At 46.3% G+C, this 20,384-nt stretch overlaps 1 protein-coding gene across 2 annotated transcripts; it reads right to left on the bottom strand.

Moving 5' to 3' along the window:
• Nucleotides 1–739: 739 nt before the first annotated feature.
• parp10 (poly(ADP-ribose) polymerase family member 10) lies at nucleotides 740–17,121 on the bottom strand. 2 transcript variants are annotated; one of them, XM_004074389.4, is made up of 11 exons: nucleotides 17,047–17,121; nucleotides 15,627–15,802; nucleotides 15,215–15,457; nucleotides 8,518–8,748; nucleotides 7,425–8,440; nucleotides 7,125–7,337; nucleotides 4,715–4,790; nucleotides 3,664–4,644; nucleotides 1,880–2,013; nucleotides 1,627–1,801; nucleotides 740–1,536 (listed from the first exon to the last, which is right to left on the bottom strand). In XM_004074389.4, exons 2-11 carry the CDS (start codon nucleotides 15,799–15,801, stop codon nucleotides 1,238–1,240), a joined length of 3,543 nt encoding a protein of 1,180 aa, XP_004074437.1. In that variant the 5' UTR covers nucleotide 15,802; nucleotides 17,047–17,121; the 3' UTR covers nucleotides 740–1,237. The 2 variants fall into 2 exon arrangements, with proteins under 2 accessions (XP_004074437.1, XP_011479606.1); XM_011481304.2 differs by lacking the exon at nucleotides 17,047–17,121 and adding an exon at nucleotides 16,856–16,891.
• Between the last annotated feature and the right edge of the window lie 3,263 nt (nucleotides 17,122–20,384).

Below are 20,384 nucleotides of genomic sequence, written 5' to 3'. Positions count from 1 at the left end.
TCATTAGTTTAAACCAGGGGTCTGCAGCCTGGGGCTCAGGCGCCACATGGGGCGCCATTGAGGAAAAATACCATACATTCTAATATATATTTTTTGGGTTTGTAGTTTTGCTTCATTTGCTAATTAGATTTAGTCATTTATATTTAGATTAATAAAATGTCAGAAAACTGAGCAGAAAGTTTAATTGATCTGATTGAGCTTGAAGCAAATATTCTGATCTTCTGCTGCATTTCCATGTCTAGTTGATGTTCAGAGGGAAAGTTCTTCAAGCATTGTTTTACATTTACATGAATAGATTTTGTTTACAAAAAGATTCTCCATTAATGTCCTCAAGTTTAAATTAAATAGTATAAAGAGAAAAATGCATTCTTAATTGAAGTAAATCTGCAGCAGCAGGAAGATCTGATTGACACAGGAAGTGTTTTATTTTGAAAAGATTTTGTATGCTGCTACCAAAAGTGAAAGAAGTCTGTTTCAGGTGGAAAAATACTAAACTGTTACAAATTCATTATTGTATTCAAAAGCTGCATTTTACAAATGAGTTGTTTAATGTCAACAAAATGTAAAGTTTATTTTTCTAAAAGGTGAAGTGGGATTTGGGGACTCTCGCTTTTCAAGTCTGTCAGAAACTAAACCAAATGTTTTATTGCCAAAGGTTGCAAACGCCAGGTTTAAACCTTCATGGTCTGAGATTGATCATCTAATTACTTAAGAGGGGTTAAGAAAATCATATAATCACTTTTTTTAAAATTATTTTATTTAGAAAAAAAAAAAAAAGAATGAATGAATGAAAAAACCCACAAGGAACTCATTTGCCAAAATGTTCAACCTTATTGGACTAAAACATGAAGTTAGAAATAAAACAGACACTGTGGTTTATTTATAATGTTCACAAACATCAACAACAAAAAATGTTGACATAGAAATAAATATTAAGTGTGAAGAACTTGTCTGCTGTGGTCTTGGTGACCCCTGCCCCCTTCACTGCCTCCAAACAGCTTTAGATGCATTCAAAGTCCTTCAAACGTAGGAATTCTGGACTTTTTTCTGTTATTTCTGATGCGGATAAAGTAATCTAATACTGGAACCAGGATGAGTTTTCAATATAGTTCAATTCATATAGTGCTCAATGAGAAGAAACCCGTCAGTACCGGGGGAGGGGTTCATGAACCGCCGCCCTCTGACATCAGGCTTTTCAATCTCATCAAGGTAAAAGTGCAAACATGCGGCTGGCTCGTCAGCGGCTAATTCTCTGACATGTTATGAGATATTCTGGAAAAGCTTGTGTGTCGTTGAAAATGACGAAAATGGTGGGCTTCTTGATGTCGTCGGTTACGCTGTCGTATCTGAGGGGAATGGCGCCGGTCTCCTTTAGCGGCGCCGTCTTCATTGAATGGCAGCCTTTGGTGAAGTCTCCCGTCAGGACCTTGGACACAAAAATGAATTTGTGCCGGTCTGCATTGGGGGGCGAGTACTGATCCTGGACCGAAAGGGAGGAGTTGACTGCAAAATAAACGCCCTGGCCGTAGACGGTGGCTGTGTGGGGACACCAGAAACAACAACACAAGGTTAGACGCTGGAGGTCACCCTCCAACCAGCTGAGTCTGAAGAAGCGCTGAAGCTGACCGTTCTTTCCGCAGAAGCTCCGGTTGAAGCCGTGAACGCAGATCTCCTTCACGCTGCCCTCACTCGTGCCGTGGTACAGCGTCCGCTCCACCACAGGGTGCGTGGACTGCTGCAGGATGCTGGCCTTCTTCAGCTTGTACTGATTGTACAAAAGACGGTTCATGAGCCGCTCAACCTGCAACAAACAACCGTGGTGAAGACAAACGTCTATGGAGCTTTGTGTGAACAACCGCTGCGCCGCCGCCATCTTTACCTGGATGATCCGGATTTTGCTGTGGTGCTCGTAAATGGTGGAATAAAAGTTGGTCACCACGTTCTGAAACTCCTCAGAATCCTCTGTGATTTTGGTGGCATCAGGCAGGTTGGACAGCAGGGAGTACTCCTCCTCTGTTAGCACACGGCAGTGTTAGCACCTTCACTCTTTCAGTCACAAAGTCTAAAGCTGCGTTCACGCTGAACGCCATTTGTGCGTCCAGTTTTAATGTTCAGGCGGGAATATGCGTATAAAAAAGTGAGAAAAGTTGTGGTCTTTGCGTGAAACTTTGGCAGATGTATCATGAATGAACCCCGTCAAGAACACGTAAACCCGAGCAGAAATCACAGAGTCAGCACCATGGTCAGCGCCCGCATGGGCCCTGGCAATGCTTTGATTTCATCAAACGGTCAGGTTCCCGTGCACCAGTTACAAGTCAGCTACAAGGGGCCAGATGAGGCAGCCCGCCAGGGCGGGGGCGGGCCCCTCTGCCAAGATAGGGCACCCCCGGCGGGAGCTTCAACCGGGGAGCTCTGCGAAGAAGGCCCTTGTGAGGGTCCAGAGTCGTAGCCGCGCTCCCTGTACCCGTCCCCCCCCCCCGCAACCTGCCTTCCGAACCGCAACGGACACCGCCCCGTGATGAGCCGAACCGGGGGGGAGCGGGAGACACCTCCCCCTTGGTATAGACAGTTGGATGGGGCGAAAGATTTATATACATGTCGCACAATACCAGACTCATGTATGAACCACGCATGGTAATAGTGCTGTTTATTTGCAATTTCTTTGTGATTTGTGCCGTCGGCCGAAACCTTTGATGGACATCTGTGCGCATTGATGAATGACGACGCAAGCAACACTTCTGAAATACATTTATCACGCAAGACTGAAACTTCATACGTGGACAATGAGCAGAATGTACGTAGACCTTTAAGTCAATGTACAGATGTGACCTGAGGTCCTGTGGTGCATTTCGAGCATCGGGCGTTGTGGTCTGACAGTAGCATGTTTTGAGCGGCACGACGTGAACAAAAAGGTGAACTTTGGCTAAGAAGATGCGTTGCATCAACCAATCAGGGACTCTAAAGATTGGTCATGTCTTCCGTACATTGACTGAATATGAGATGTCCAGTCAAATGTTTTCATGTAGCAACTTTTGATGCTAGCTCCTCCCACACCCGTCAAGAGCGTCACGTTTATGAACGAGTGTCAAGCAGCAACTTTGATACAAAAGACAGGCAGTGGACGCGAATTTGACACGCGTTTTGTGTGAACGCAGCCTAACAGTGGGGGGGACAAAGGTCTTCGCTGACGTGGCAGTATTAAAACAGGAACACCAAGAATAAAAAAAAAAAAAGCAACAGATTTTGGGCAATTGCATGATCTGCGATGACTCTGTAGGACAGTTTGAGGGAGGCCTCTTCCTGTTCCAACATGGCTGCACTGCAGAGCACAAAGAAGCTCCATGACGATGCAGAGGAAACAATTTGAAGGAAAAACCCAACTGGTCTGCACAGAATCTAGACCTGAACCCGACTATTTAGAGCTGAGACAGCGAGAGCCAGACCTTCCATCCAACGCCAGAGTCTGAGCTCTGCGTCAAAGCCGCTCATTTAAAAACTAAATCCAACATTTTTGCATGCACCTTTAGTGACTTATGTCGAGGAGAAATGAGTACTCTGCTGCTTCTTCTGGAAGTCAGCTCATGGAGGCTGCAGACCTGTGGTTGAGCTGCGCTTCTCAGTTGTGGCTCCACAGACAGGAAGGCCAAACAAATGCTGGCTTACCTAGAACTCCCTGGAACAAATCTCCCAACTCCAGTAACTTCCTGGATATTTTCACAGACTTTCCTGAAGCTATGTTGTGTTCTTCCATCTTCTCAAAGTTAATGCTGTGGGGCTGGTTGTCAAACAGGACGTCGATCGTTTTGAGCTTCATCCTCCAGGCCTTCTCCATGAACACAGCGGCATCGTCAGAGTAAGGGATGGTGTCCGGTGACGCTGGATCATGCTGCACCCATTGGACCGCTTTGAGGATTGCCCTGTCAGATATGAAGTTGGAGAGTTTTTCCAGCAGCAGCTTTACGTCCCACATGGCCCCCGTCACGTAGTCCTGAAACCCTGAAATAGTAATGGTGGTCCCCTGAACGTCAGCTGCAACGGCATGCTTCCGCTTGATCATCTCCAAACAGGTCTTGTAGTAGTCGGACATGTTTGGGACGGTCTTGTGCGCCACCTTCTCCTCCACCTGTCGTTGGGAAACCTTCTTTTTGAAGGCAATGTCCACCCGAATCAGGTCGGAGGTATAACCTGCAAACACCTCCAGCTGGAGGGTGTTGGCCGCCTGGATTTCTTCCTGTAAGGAGATGTTTGCTTTGGTCTGTTTGTCTGAGCCGGAAATGGTCTTTGTTGCCCCGGAGGAGGCCTCATCCTGGATTATTGTTTTAGACAGTTCCAAAGCTTTCCGAAGCTGATCCTCTTCAGTTTTCGTGGACTGCTCTGCTTCCATGGAGTACTGGATGGCTAGAGAAAGCTGTGCCTCCTCCAGATGTTCTCCACCTGACAGCAGAAAAGCTGCACTGGCTCCATTTCGATCTGCAAAGGACTCAGGAGCTCCAAGGAGAGTGTCAGAGTTCTGATCCGACAAGCTGCTGGGGTCGGAGTACAGATCCACGTTCTCCAGGTCTCTGAGCTGGTCTGCTTGCTCCACCGGCTTCCTTCTCTTTGCACTCGTGGATGAAACGCTCCTCTCCATCTCTTCCTTTAGGCCTGCAGAGAAAAGAAGATCAGAGTTAGGAGATGGAAGAACATCCTCCAGGACGGGAGGCCGTTTGCTCACCAGTTTGCTTTGCATCCTCAGACATCTTCGGGAGACTCTTCTGAGACATCATCCTCCAAGCAGTCTCAAAAATATCCTGCAAAGACAAGGTCAACATTTCCTTTAAGGCCAACCTGAAAAAACCTCAGCTTCTCAGTATCCATCATAACAGTAAACCAATCAGAAACCAGCAGAGCCACCAATAGAGAGACTGATAGATCTTTGAAAGTGAAGCTATCTCGTTAGGATCAAGAAGAGGATTTGAGCCCTAATGAGGAAGATTCAAACATGATGAGAAGAACATCATGAATAATGACACCTGTGTTGATCCCTCTCACACCTTTTTCCTCTGATAGGAAAAGTCTGAAACCCAGCACAGCTTCTCCATCAGCCTTGCTCACAAATGTGGGGATCACCACTGAAGACGAACTTTACAGCAAACCTCTCCAGATCAGACCCGTTTGTTCTCCTTGATCTCCTTGACCTGTATCTCTCTATACTGGACAAAGTCCGTGTGACGTCCTCCACAGAAAATGGTTGAAAATGAAGTCCTAGCAACCACTCTAGTGAGTCAGGAGTGAGCTTGGTGGAAGTCCACACCCCTACCACTTGAACGCGGGCTACACAAAACCTGTCAAACATTTTGGAAGTTGGACGTGAGGCCAGCAGGCACCACCGACTTCATTGCGACATCTGATTGGTCAGTTTATAACAGGAATTACTTGCAATACAGCAGAAATATCATAAAAAATGAGAGTTAGCAAGAACATGTTGGCGATGTGATTGACTTTAGTGAGAGAAAGTCCCCGCCCCCCCCCAGTCTGTATCGGTAAGACGGATGTAGAAATGGTCTCATCCTACAGGTTCCTGGGCGTCCATCTGGACGAAGACGTTCATGAGTAGACTTTACTTCTTGAGGAGACTCGGGTGCTTCAATGTTTGCAGCAGAATGCTCCACGTGTTCTACCAGTCTTCTTTGCTGTAGTGTGCTGGGGTGCTGGCGTCAAAGCAAAGGATAAACTCATTAGAAAAGCAGGGTCTGTTGTGGCTTCAAGCTTGCCAATCTGGAGGAGGTGTTGAAGGACAGAGGTTTTGCCGGCTCAACTGCTGACCACCATGAACAAACCCTCCCATCCTCTCTACAAAGCGGTGGACAAACTGAGATGCAGCTTTAGCAGTAGACTCATACACCCCCGCTCTGCTAAGGAAGTCTTTCCTGCCATCCGCCATCCGACTTCACGCCTTGCCCGCCCATGTGTGGAAGTGTCCTTGGGCAGGACACTGAACCCCACCTTGCCTCTGGTGGGAGGTTGGCGCCAGTGTTCAGCAGCGTGTGTGTGGATGTGTGAATGGGACTGTGACTGTAAAGCGCTTTGGGCCTTCGAGGAAGGTAGAAAAGGCTATAACGCGGTTTACTTTTCACGGTTTCGCCACTTCACGGATTTGCATCATGCATTGTGTTCTGCATTCTGATTGGCTAAAAGTCACTCCGCTTCTTCTCTACCTGTGCGTCAATAACCTTGCAGTTTAATATGTACAGGTACGTAAATCAGCTTGCCAAATTTACATTACATACGTGCAAATTATTTTGTAATTTTGAGTTTCTCTAAAACCCATAGAAAAAGAGAAACAACAACTGCCTATCACTATGTTCTTCTCCCGAACAAACACAGCTGCACCGCGGGCTTCAAAAGAAGAAAACACTGCAGAGTGGAGTCAGGATGCAGCGGCTCAGTATGAAGAGCAGTGAAATACACCTGAGTCACTATTTGTCCCACTGTACTTTGTATTTTTTTAAATAATCACTTTAAATTTTCTCCCGTTTAATCCAATTACTCGGGTCGCGGTGGGCGGGGCTAATCTCCGCAATTTGAAGCCTTCTGTTCACATTGATGATTCAAATTATTATTTGACAGTACAGTACAGAAGTTATTTGTTGAAAAAACCGTTTCTAAAGTACTTTGATTTCTGAAACAAATGCTTGAGCCTGTAAAAACGGTTTGTTCTTTTCAATGTATAATAGAGTATTTAATTGTATAATAATTGTAAAAAAATAAATAAAGGTTTCTACTTCACTCTACTTTTGCCTATCACGGGTTATTTTTGGAATGTAACCCCCGCGAAAAACAAGGGTTTACTGTACACGCCATTTACCATGTGTGTATATAAGAGTTTTTCTTCCCCTGTATATTTTGTATTTATTTTATTGTGCTGGTACTACAACTGAATTTCCCTAGGGGGATCAATAAAGTGGATTTTAATCTTAATATTATGTTAAAAACAGTATCAGATCAAGAATGGTTCTTCTGACCAATGGAATGACTGAGCAACAGCTGTTTATTTCTCTATAGAAGTCTATGGGATTTTGGCTTCTTGTCATTAGTTTGGACTCTGATGATCTCTGAGATTCCTGCATTGGTCTTCCTGGTACCTGGTGGGGTAGGTTCCTCCAGGGCACATACTTTGGGCAGATGTAGACCGCAAACTTGGACTCCATCTCGTTCAAAATGCTCCTGCATTCCTTTTCTTCTAAGAAGCGGGTCACTCCTGGAGCATCCACTGTGATGGTCCTGGTGCAGATGGAGGAGACCAAATCTTGCAGGACTTCCTCTGTCATTAGGCAAGGAACTGCAGGACCTTGGATCTATCAGGCGAAATCCAACCAGACATTAGAAAAAGCCAAACTCCCAAACAACCCAGACCAGCACGAGACGTTCGTTTGTGCACACACCTTCAGTTCACAAACATCTTGAGCCTCTGAGGGAATAATGGACACCTGGCTCATGTCAGCCAGCAGCTGATGGCTGTGGTTCTGGATGTACTTCAGCATGCCCGGCTTCATGGTGATGACCCGTTCGATGGGGGAGGACAGGAACTGCAGGATGACATGCTCCATCTGCCTCTCCTTTCCTTTCAGAGTCAGAACGTCCAGGTGTCCTCCTCTATCGGACATCTTCACAGAGGTGAAGCTCAGAGTCTGCAGCAGCTCCAACCACTCCCTCAGCTGCAGCATGAACTCCTGATCCGGGCTCAGGGGGATGCTGACGCGGCCTGCCTGGGACTTTAAAAAGCTGGACGCAGTGGCGGCCGCGTCCGCAGACAGCGCCGTCAAGGTCAGGCTGGAGCCCCACACGGAGTACACGGCGGGGGTGCCACTGTCCCTGATGGCTGTCAGCAGATGTTCCTCAACGTCTTTTCTGGAGAAGAACTCGGCCTCCACAAGATCAACAGAGAAACAAGCTTCCACCATGCTGCTAAGAAAGTCCAAGAGCGTCCGTCTCAGCTGCTCCACCTGAAGTCTGTCAGCTCCTGCAATGAGGACGCCGCCATCTTTAACCTGAACATCTACGCTTGGATTGGCCTTCTGGAAGTCCTTCTGAAAGGCGCTGTAGACAAACAGAGCCAGCTTAGCTGCATCTGTGATGGGTACATGGAGCTGGACTGCTTCTGCTTCCACGCTTTGAACGTCCATGTTTTCTTCTGATGGTGCCGCCCTGGAGGTGTGGCGTGCCTCCGCAGCTTCCCGCGTGGCGTCTGAAGGTTGGACTCGGGCAGTGTCGTCACGATTAGGTGTAGAGGAACTGGTCTGCATCTGAACATGGTTTTCCGATCTCGTGACACCCTGCTGCTCGGTTTCAGAGTCACGCGGCGTTAAACTCTCTGGTGGCTGGAGAAAGTCGAAGCAGGCCTTCACTGCAAGCTCAGTGTTGTCCAGTTTGTGTGGCCGACCCAGGACGAGGTCCACAGCTGGAAGAAGAGACGTTTGTTCTCCTCAAAGTGTCAAAGACAAAGATTTGACGGTGGACGAGCAGAATTTTACTCACACTCAAAGTTCACAAAGGACACCTTTGCTGCAGCCTCTGACAGCATATTGACATCCTTCACCCTCTGGCCCCCACCTCGCTCACTCTCAAAGTACAAGGTCAGCAGGTCCTGGTTGGAGCCGGGGGGAAGGTTCTCCACCAGCACCGAGTCCGTCTGACTCAGCTGTTCAATACAGACCACGGCCCCGTCCAGTTTTCGTTTGGAGATCTGTGAGCTGAGAGCCTGGAAGTCTGCAGAAAAGAGGAAGCATGACATGAAAACCATGAGCAACATCTGCCTGCTCATGGCTGTGTGAGCCTGCATACAGGCAGGCGTCTCAGTTCATCGTTTGGGGTAGGGCTGGGCGATGTCCCCTAAATTGGCATTTGACGATGTTTGCAGTCAACCATCGGGATGGACGATGATATTGTCTGGGTGGGTGGGGATGGGGGGTTATTTTTTGTTATTGTATAAATATTATTCATTATTTTACTTTAATTTATGTAATTATTTCCCAAATAATGACTCATCCGCAATGATCCAGTCTAAACTGAGGGAAGTGACTTTAAAAAAATAAAATAAACAAAATAGAAAAGAAGTGGTCCGGTCCTGCGTTTGATTAGACCGGTGGAGCGAGCGACCGTGTCTCTAGCAGAGCAGACGGACTTACAGTTTTGTGTTTTAGGGGAAGTAAGGATGCTTTGTTACGTGTGGGAGACTTGGGACTGTGATCCGTCCCGCAGCTCTACGTGAACGAACAACCGGAATTTAGGAGAAGCAGGTCTCCCGGTAAAGGCCTGTTCACACCGGGATGAATTTCGCGCGCGATATTCGCCAACGTTTAACGCCTTGTGACTAAACAAAGGGCACCAATGTGAGTGTGCACACCGACGCGAAAAAACGCCACGCGTCAAAGCGTCACTTTTTAAAAAACGCCTCGGTTCGTTTTTTTGGGGTTGACGCGTCGGGTCGAAATCTATACGACCAATGAGAATGGCGCTTTTGCCCATGTGTCTGGAGCTTCTGAAGTTCCAGTAAAACACAACTTGGGGGCGCTCAAACACAAAACTGCCTTGCTGAGCACACATACCAGCGAAGAAGATAGACGCCAAGTAGCGTCTACACTGCCGCGAAGAAATAATGACGGACATTCTGAAATATCCCCGAACCAAGTACCAGTTGGAGCTACTGGTGCTTGAAATATTCATGTTTTCTTTGTTTGACTCTGACAAGCGCGTAAATACTTGCTCTCTTCTTCTGAGGGAAAAGCGACTTTAAGAAGCGTAAAGTTGCGCAGCGCCACCTTGTGTACAGGAGTATTTCTGTTTACATTAAGCGCCATCTAATGTCAGGGAATGAAATTGCATGTTCACTCGGCTCATCGTCAGCGGAAATCGCCTGGGTGTGAACACAAAAAACGTGGCGAAAAACGCTGGCGAATAAGTGTGTGTCGGGGCAGAGCTTGGAGCGCTAGCTAACGCAGTCTGTAAGCTTCATAGCAGAAAGGCCGCTCAGTCCTTAGAAACCGTTCAAACAATCACGTGGATTTGTGTTTCCAGTCGTGTCCCGACTAAATAAAGGCTGATGTTATTCCCATATGTTTACGTGCAGCCAGGATGCAGATTGCAGCGTTTCACGCATGGATTTTATGTTCATGCTAATGTTGTTAGCCCGTTAGCATACTGCTAATCCTGGCTTCCGGCTCAGTTCTTGAACAGAAAAAGCACTGACCACACGGATTAAAATTAAAATGATGAGCAAACAGGTGCTTCATAATAACCGTAACATTAATAAAAGCACGTTTAGGAGATCATCTTGTATATTACCGAGCTGACGTATATATGTATGTAGCCGCTCGGCGGAACTAAGTTTCTCTTACGGTTTTTAAAAACACTACCAGATGTAGTTACCACTCTGATCAATTTCTCAATGAATAAAACTCTCTCCAAAATATACAAACTTTTATGTAATTTAGATAACAATATTTCACTTCCGACAACAAAATGGGATGCGGATTTGAGCATCAGCACAGATGAAAGTTTTTGGTCAGAACTTTGTCTAAACACCTTTAAAATGACAAAAAATCCAAATCTGCAGCTAATCCATTTCAAAACTCTTCACAGAATTTACTACACTGGACAGAGGATGTTCAAGATGGGTCTCAGTAACTCAGACATTTGTCAGCACTGTGACAGTAATCTACCCGACAATTACATGCATGCACTATGGTTCTGCACGCCTGTCCAGGCTCTCTGGCAGCAGGTATGTGCCGATCTATCAGTCTGGCTTAAGGTTTCAATCACAGCTTCACCGTCACTTTGTGTGCTTGGTGACATGAGTGCCATCGATGTAGAAGGAGGATTAGGCTCTATCATTTTCATAACTCTTTGTATTGCTAAAAAAACTATTTTAATAAATTGGAAAAGCAAAAAAAATATAAATATAAGTCAACACAGAAATCTGCTGCTTGATCATATCAGCTTGGAAAAAATGTCAGCCCAAAGTTCAAGTAACTTTGAAAGAATTCGGTCTCTCTGGTCTCCCATAGCTAACTCCGTGACTTAGGGGGTGGGGGGGGCATGGTCGTCGCTGCTCCTTGCCCTTCTGCCGTGGGCCGGGGTGGGGGTCGGGGCCTCCGGTGCCTGGCGGGGGGTGGTGGGGGCTCCGTTGGTCGGGGGGTCGGGTCCGGCGCCTGGGTGGGGCGGCCTGGGGCGCTGCGTGGTCCTCTGGGCTTGGGTGTGGGGGTGCGTGGTGGGGGGGGTGGGGGGGTGGTCTGGCTTGGCTTGGGGGGGTGGTCCCTTTGCCTGTGCTGGGGGGGGTTGGCGGGGGGCGCTGCTCGGGGGGGGGGCCCAGCGGCGCTGGATGGGCTTCCCGTCTACACCTGGGGCTGGGATCGGCCCTTCCCTGGCTCTGGGGCGGGACGGGACAACCCTCTTGGGGCCCCCGGTCGCTCTGGGTGTCATCCGCTTCGGCTGCGGGGTCTGGGGGTGGGGTGGGGTGGGGGTCTTGTCGGCCCTGTCCTGTGGGGGGGCATTCTGGGGGAGGGGGGGGGGCCACTATTGGTACGGGGCAAAGGGGGTTGACGGGTCGGGGTCTCCGCTGAGGCCCTCGGCGGTTTCCCCGGCCGGTTGGCTGCCTCGGTCCCGTCGAGGCCTGACCAGAGCTCTTCTAGGGCCGGCGTTTGGGGGTGGGGGCCTGGGCTTGCTCCGGGGGGGGCCGGCGCTTTCTGGCTCCCCTCTCTCTGTGTGGGGGTGGTGGTGCTGGGCCTGGGGTGTCTGCGCCTCCGGGGGTGGGGCCCCGGGGCTGGGTGGGCCTGGCCCCCTTGCTGGGGGGGGGGGGGGGGGGGGACGGCTGTTTGACCACCGGGGGACAGTCTATCATCTGTCCCCAACTTACCCCCTTCCTCATATAACCTCATAATAGGGTGAGGGGGTGGGGGGCTTAGCCTGCGATGAGCCTTGGGGGGGGGGGGGGGGTTTACTAGGCAGTGACCCCCCTCCTGTGGTTGCCGTATGGAGTGGGCCCCCCCTCTTTCGGTTTTATTTGCACCTTAGACATGTAGGGCCCTTGGTAGGGGGGGTGCTTGGACATCACTGCCAGCAAGCAGCGGATGTCCTCCTAGCACCCTACCCGCCAATTTTAACCGCACCTTAGACATTTAGGGCCCCTTGGTGGGGAGGGTGAGGGGACGTCACTGTGAGTAATCAGGAGACGTCCCCTTAGTGCCCTACCCGCCAATTTTAACCGCACCCCCCTTAGTACACACACCCCTCCCCCCTCAATATATACATCCCAACATAAACACACACACATGCACACACACACTCTCTCAAACACACATACACGCACACACATTTTGCAAGGAAGGTGGGACCTAGGACCATCTGTCCCCTGCCTCTTCCCTGGTGGGGGGTACGGGCCCCTTTGCAACGGCGGCTGTGTCCCCGGGGTGCTGGCTTCCTGGGCCCGGCGGTGCTCTCTCCGCGCGGTGGGGGGGTTCACATTACATCTGAGCCGGGGGTGTTCGTGTCCCTGGGGGGTGGGTTCTGGTCCTTGCTCCTGAGTGCTGGGCCCCGCCAAATTTCCAACTGTGGCCGAGCCTGGTCGGGCCATATTTACAACACCCCTTGTGGGCCCTCTTTTTTCCCCGGGGTTCCCCCCTTCTGGGCGGGGGCGGCGGGCCCCTGCCTCGCTCCTCCCTGGACCAACCGTGGGCCGGGCGGATGGCTGCCTGGAGTGCGGAGTGGGTCTCCCTTGGGGGGTCCTGGCCCGTACCTGGGGTTGGGGCGGGGGGATGCCCGGAACTCCTGGGTGGTGGTGGGGTGCTCGTCTGGGGCTGTGGGCGTCCTTCTCCGGTGGGGCCCTGCGTTGGGTTCTCCCGGCGCGGCGGGGGGGGCTGCTCTCCTGGTTGGGCTGGGGCGGCGCCCTCTTTCCCTCCGTGCCTCCCTGCTCTCTGGCTCTGGGGGCCTTGCGGCGGCCCTGCTGGCCCTGGCCTGGGTGGCGGGCTTGGTCGCCCGGGCGGCGGTTGTTCCCTGCCGGTTCCCGTGTGGTGTTGGGGGGAATCCGGCTGCCGCTGCTGGTGCGGTGGGGGTCTTGGGGTGGGGATGGCTGGGCACTCTCCCTCCTTCTTTTCACGTTCCACCATCCATTTTAGAAGAACATAAACACTCACCTGAGCACAGGTGTTAGCTCAACAGACTGAATGACTGAAATATTTCACACTAGTTGGTTTTAAGGCATAAGTATGCGTGTGAACACTATCTGTTTTGTGTACATGTCGACAGGTGGACATTTTTGCAACTAACAGGTGTGTTTATAACATTTGAGTGTGTGTGTGGACAGGCTCCGACCTTTTTTTTTTGTTTTTTTTTTACATTTGAACCTTACCATAATGATTAACAACCAGTAAACTTGTTGCTTTATGCTGCTTCATGGTCTTATCCCCCTTCCCCTCCTACTATCACCCTCCTTCCCCCCCTCTCTCTAACGTCCCTCTCTCTTCTTCCCCTCTTTCCTTTTCCGTCCGGTCCAACACCAAAGATTTTCAGACATGTTTGAAATTAATAAAGTTTGGCCTCAATTACAAAAGGGGTTTATTCAGACATACCTTTGGTTTGTCTGAAGATTAATAACCCCTCTTGTTAAAGTAAAATATGTCCAACCCAAGAGGCCCTCAGCTCTCATCTGTCTGCCTAGCTGTTGGACAGGACAAGTTAAAAAAAAAAAAAAACACTACTGCGCATGTGCGAATGATTTATTCCGACCGAAAGTGTGACCCATGTGAACGTTTGTTATATTCTGAAAACATTTTTCTGGGCCCATGTGCACGGTTGAATTCTAATCCAACCAATACTCCTTATCAAGATATTTTGCACATGTAACCGCGTCTTATGGTGTCGACTCGCAGCGTGGCGGGGGCGTGGCATCACGATGGTGTCTCTCCATCGGGATGTCAGTCACCCATCATGGAGCTCTGAAATAACAACTCGACTCCTAAAAGCCGGAAGCTCAGAAGCGTACTCGTGTCAGGGTACCATGCAGAGCGTTCTTCACATGGGGATGCACCAAGAGCTCAGGTTACACAAAAACATCTCATAATCTACATGATAATGTTCAAACTTCCAAACTTTGAGAAGGTCTTCACCAAAGTCTCCCTAATGGCGTTGGTGTCAAGCAGAACTATGTCTGTAACGCTAATGAACGGCTCAACTCAGAGGCATCAACTCCAGGAACAACAAAGGTTTGAGCAGCACCACATCCAGGTCAACAGCACTCTGAAGGCCTCATCATGTGGTACTACCAGCTTCTGCAAGCCGGAGATCCTGAGATTTATCTAGAGGGTGAGCAGAATCGGAAGAATTTGGAGCATCAGAACACAAACCAAATGTTTGCCTGTATATTCAGCTGCAGGCTTCCATGTAAATACCACCACCACCCTCACCACCACCATCCCAGTCATCTCTCAGTGACACAATAAGCACAAAATTTGATGGCAGGACTTTTTGTTTTTAGAACAGCACAAGCACAGCACAGTGGGGCAAACAAGCATTTAGTCATGGATCTATTTTTCTGCAACTGGATGCATCAGAATGGAGCAGAGCAGGGAGCTTGTGGCGTGCCCAGTGTATTTTCTACTCCAAAAAATAAGCTGTTTTTCCAACGACATTTGGTTATCTGCTTCTGATTCACAACGATTTGAATCAAGAAATGCTCAGAAAAGCTTAATTTTCTCCATATGTGTCCTCCATCATCAGAAAAATGCCACAAGAGGATGTTAACAACACAGTGGGTCTTTAAGACTGTTAAAGTCCTCACTGTATGCATGTTTTCACACACTTTTTTTCTGTCGTTTAACACATTCAAGCTTAAAAACCTCATAAAAAATAAGCTCAGTATTATAGAATGAAAACAAATATCTGATCGCAATCGAAGATTTATCTAGATTTGTCAAACGCCACCCAATCAGGGCGCAGAACACGACGCACTGTATAAAAAAAGGGATGTAAATATTACACTGAAAGCATCCACAGAACAGCAAGCGCAAAAGGTGAAGCATCATATGGCGAGGGAACACTGTAATTGTTGAAAAAGCAAATCCTGGTGGTTTTTTGTTTAAAATTACACGTTTCCATCACAACGTGCATTTGTTCTTTGTAGTTATTAATCCTAACTGCAGCACTGAGCGGGTTTCAACATTTCTGAAAGAAAACCACAAACCTGTGGAAATGGGCTGGCTGAGCTGAATGAGGATGACATCCCCCCCCGGGGAAGGAAACAGCGTGTACTCTCCCACGTTCAGGTCCATCATGTTCTCCACGTACAGCTCGACCATCTCCATGCTGGTGTTGGGGTTGATCCCTCGCAGTAGCAGCCTGCACGGGTCTTTGAGGGGGGGCCTTCGCACCTGCAGCTTCACATTGTGAAGAGAGTGGGCTCCTTTGGACAGAACCCTAGTTGCAGCTGTCGAAACAGAACCACAGCGCACCGTTAAAACTCGCCCAGAAGATAACATTTGTGTCCTGTCACAGCCGGGATTTGAACCTCTGACTGACAGTTGAGTGAGCTACAGTCCCCATGTCCCTGTATCACAAACTTCAGGGGATAATAAGACTCTCAGGCCACATCTTACCCTGTGCCTCCTCAAACACCAGCAGAGTACGGCCATCTTTCCTTTGCACGGATTCGAGTGGGCCGCCACCAGAGCGCCGCTTGTTCTCAAAGTAGAGGTACAGCAGCTCCTCGTCCACCTCTTCAGGCGGGGCCAGCACCTCCAAGCTCCTCTCCTCCAGGCTTTCAGCGGACATCCTGACAGCAGGCACGCGAGTCAAACACACAACAAACTGGACGTGCAACAGAAACGCACAAAACTGAAGGGATAAAGTTCAAGTTCCTGACGGCCTTGACACAAGTGTCGGATTTTCAGGACCGAAATAAAGTTTGTACATGAACAGTTTTGACCACAGATGTAAAAAACCCCAAATGTGGGACAGAAGTGGCTCTACTGAGGTCCATCACAGGACAAGAAGGTTGCAACAGAAGAACTGGAACCGAGCATTTCCCATAAAATGATTCTGCAGAGCATGTTAATGACAGAAAGACACAATCAGCTGCAGGATTCTCCTCATCATGTGGGAACTGCACACATTCTGCAACAACTCCTCTATTAATGGGGTTCGGCCTGTTGGTGAACATGTATAAATAAATAAATATCTGTCAGGAACCAGACTCAGGCAGAGGAGACATGTCAGACCTACATTCTAAGGCACGGAGGAGGAAGTTCACTTTTAAAGAAAAATCACAAGGACCTACTCCACATTTACACCTGTTCCTGTATACTTCAAATGAATGTGAGGGTGACTGAGCATGCTCAGTCTAAACTACAGGTTAATTATGAAATAATTATTTCCATCTCCTGACCTCTGATCAAAGGGATTCAAACCACCGACGTGTTCCCAGCGGTTACTGTGATTGGAACTAGAAGGTCCACAAAATTGAAATAAATAAAAGAAGAAATCCTGTAGGATCAACACGAGAAGAAATACAAATGTGCATCCGTAATGGAAGGAATCTCACGTTTATGGAAGTAAAGTTATTGCGGATTATTAGCTTGGCGGGTCCAGAAACCCACATTTGATCACTAAGCAGACTGGAAGACAGGCCGTGGTTTATTTTCGTGAGGCGTTTCAGGACTTTCACTTTGAGTGCGGAAGTTTGAGACTCTAGTCTAGTAGTCAGACTTTACCCTCCGGTCCAAACAGGAAGTCCAGTCGCGTTTATGTTCGAATAAAACGCTAAGAGGTTGGTAAATAAACTAAAGTAGCGTTGTCGACCAGACGGCGTTATGGTTAAGTAATGTACCTGATCTCCGCAGAAACTTTCTGCGTCGCCGTGACACTGACGTTATTAAAAAAAATCTGCGGAGATGGTTAGCTAGTCCGCGCACGCGGAGGAGGAGACGGGTTCGTCGTTACATTACTTTGTTACTAAGGAATACTGGAACGAGAAAACGGCATGTTTGTCTAGCTTTAAAGTGGTTTAGAGTTACTCACCTGTACTAAAAGGTAAACATCGGCACTATGTCTGACTGCACCGCAGAAAGGGGGTGCTACTTGGTGTTCTTCCGGTGACGTCATGTGCGTATCCCTCCGCATCTCAAAGAGACACGCCCTCGAAACGGAAGAGGAAATACACGACGTGTTTTTACATAAACAAAAGATTCCATTTAATAAATCTTGTCATGCACAACATTTTCCATCTTAGGAATAATTTTTAAAGATATGAATAATAGTAATATGAATAAAATCTACCGAACTACTCCCAAAAAAATCTGTTTGCACAAACAGTACCAAAACATGTGTGTAAATGAATGTTTCTGAATGATCTCCGTAAAAAGCTACAATTAGGATAAATATCTTCTTAAAATTTTGTTATGAAGTCCTAGTGTAAATTTCATGAGGAATTTTGAAAGATACTTATTTTACCTTATTTATTAGATATTTATGAGGGTTAATGCAAACTACTTTCCAGCTATCTGGAACAAAGCAACTTCAAGAAATTTAAAAAATGGCAAGAGACATTAGCCTTTTGCAACAGTTTGTGTATTTTATGTTAGCACCATAAAATACACAAAGCAGATTCTTAAACTACAAGATTACATTGACCCAAATAAATCATTATCTTTTTAACATGGGAAATGACTGCCGATATTACACAGTGGAACTGTACAACAAAACAATTACACTTGACAATAACATTTCAATTGTTCACTTTAATAACCAAAGTTGTTTTTTTTTAGGCCAGATACCCTTCCTGACACAGCCTCTGTATTTTCAAGGCACATGAGACCCAGATTGGCAACAACACAAAGGGTCTTGCGTAAGGATACACATTCGTTTTTGTCTCGCTTTCCTGTGTGACAGTCCTATACTTAAGTAAGTCTATATTCCAATTTCCAGGATATTAAAGAATAGACTTTGAGTTAGATGGATATGAAGTATTTTTCTTAAAAAGAAGAAACAGAAATGTTGTAGTATTGCTATTTATGTAGATAGGATCCACAAATAAAGGTTGATGGAAAAGATGATTGATAATGTGCTTGAATGTCTTACAATTGAATTATGTGGACAGAATAAGAAGAATGTTATTGTAAACTGTGAATTTTGAACACAGGGATTGAACATAATGAACTGATAGATAACTTTATGAAACTCCAGAATAAGATCATGTTTGCTGGGGGTGACTTTAATATTTTTATATCCAAATCACAAGACCAAGTACGATTACACACATTCAATAAAACTAATTGATTATATATTCTTAGATGAAATGACTAATGCTACAGTAAGTTGCTTATTATTAACCCTTGTGCTATCTTAGATGACCCCACCCTTACATTGACGTGTTCTCCCTACCATGACAAAGGTGGATAAAGGTGGAAAGATTTCATGTAATCTATGGACACCAGTGAAGATCACAAATCATTGAAGAAAAAAGGTTCAGCGGACTGTCTAGTGGGTCTAGATCAGTGTTTTTCAACCAGTATGCCACTGGAGATGGTCCAGTGTGCTGTGGGAAATTGCCCTCATTAACTGATCTAACAACATTTCCCATCTCCAAGATATCAGCTCTTTGTTCATCCAAACAGGCCCTGATAAAACACTGAGAAATTAGGAATATGAAAGATCGTAAAATACTTTTCTCTTTGTCTTTATTTGATTCTGTTAAAGACATTTTGATAAGAATGACTGTACCACGATTTAGCAGCAACTAAAGCCGTTTTTGAAAAGTCCCGCCCCTTTAACTGTCTCCACCAATCATTCTTGAAGGCTTGATCACACGTCATCAGTCTGACCAATCAGAAGTGGTTTCTGCCACAATTGTCACAAAAATGCGTGTGAGATTGCGGAAGGACTGTAGATCGACAATACAGACTATGAATTTCTCCTTTTTCTTTTTTTTTGGATGCTGGTGTGCCGCGGGTTTTTTGTCAAGTTTAAAGTGTGCCATGACTCAAAAAGGTTGAAAAACACTGGTCTAGATGACCCAACTCCCCATGTTAAAGTGCCTAGGATAGCACAAGGGTTACATGACAACAGTGACCATCTCCCCATTTCTAAAGTCTGCAATAACTACTACACCAACAGGCAAGCTGACAAAACCCTACAAGCTATGGGGGCATTTAAAAACAATAAAATACAACAAGACTGGGAAGTAATTTACAAAGAAAGAAATGCTGACAATGCAATAGAATTAATTTTTAAGACTTTTAAAAATATTTTATGATTAAAAACTGTCCAATAAAGCAGTACTAAAAAAATAAGCACTTTGAGCAGTATATATTAAAAGGACTGCAAAATACTTGTAAAAAGAAAAATAATATGTTTAAGGAATTTATAAAACATAAAACTATAAGAAGGCATAGGAAAAATATAAAAAACACAAAAATATGTTGACGACGAAAGACTGTTACCATGATTTACTGGAGAAAAATAAAGATAACAACAAGGGTATGTGGAAAGGATTAAAATGATTTGTTATTAAAAACCATACAAATCATTTCATTTATCAACAACATTTTATTGATAACAAAACGTGTGAGGTCGCTAGTAAATTTAATAACTCTTTTGTAAAGATTGGGCCGAGGCTGGCACTAGAAATTAAAGACACAAAACGCAAAATGAGTTTATAAAGCATTTCTACTTTAATGTTTCTTAAACCAGTAAATGAAAAAGAAATTGTTGACATTGTCAAGAAGTGCAAAAATAAGACTTTCACTGATTATGATGGAATTAATAAGAAAATAGTTAATACTGTATCTTGCGATTAGCTTAGCACTCACACATTTGGAATATATCAATACAGAATGGTCAATTCCATACAATTTGAAAATAGAAGTTATCCAGGTAAGTTATACTGTGATAGAAATTTGTGATAGTCTTGCACACGTGTCAAACTCAAGGCCCGGGGGCCAAATGTGGCCCGCCATGTTATTTTATGTGGCCAGTGAGAGCATAAAAGTTTAATTTCTTAAAATCAAATTTTTCTTTAGTTGATTACATATTATTTATGTGTAGCTGCTGTTGTAATTATTCAATGTTTGCAGGTCTGTATGCAGACAAATTGTTGTCATCAAACCATCAGTTGGATTCAAGGCTGTGTGCAGCCTTTTTTTGTAAAATGTTACACGTGTCATACATGTTCTTTGCAGCTCAGTTTTATTAATTTTCACTAATGAGTTATTTAACATTAAGGAGTAGTTACATTTATTTTTCATTACATTTAGTTACATGTATAAGTTATATCTGGCCCTTTGAGGACAGCCACTATGCTGATGTGGCCCTCAGTAAAAATGAGTTTAACACCCCTGGTCTAGCAGCTACCCGTCTTT

This window comes from Oryzias latipes, chromosome 11 (assembly GCF_002234675.1).
Source record: "Oryzias latipes chromosome 11, ASM223467v1".
Taxonomy (NCBI): Eukaryota; Metazoa; Chordata; class Actinopteri; order Beloniformes; family Adrianichthyidae; genus Oryzias; species Oryzias latipes.
The sequence above is the reverse complement of the archived record's forward strand: the minus strand, read 5'-3'. Positions and strand labels throughout refer to the sequence as shown.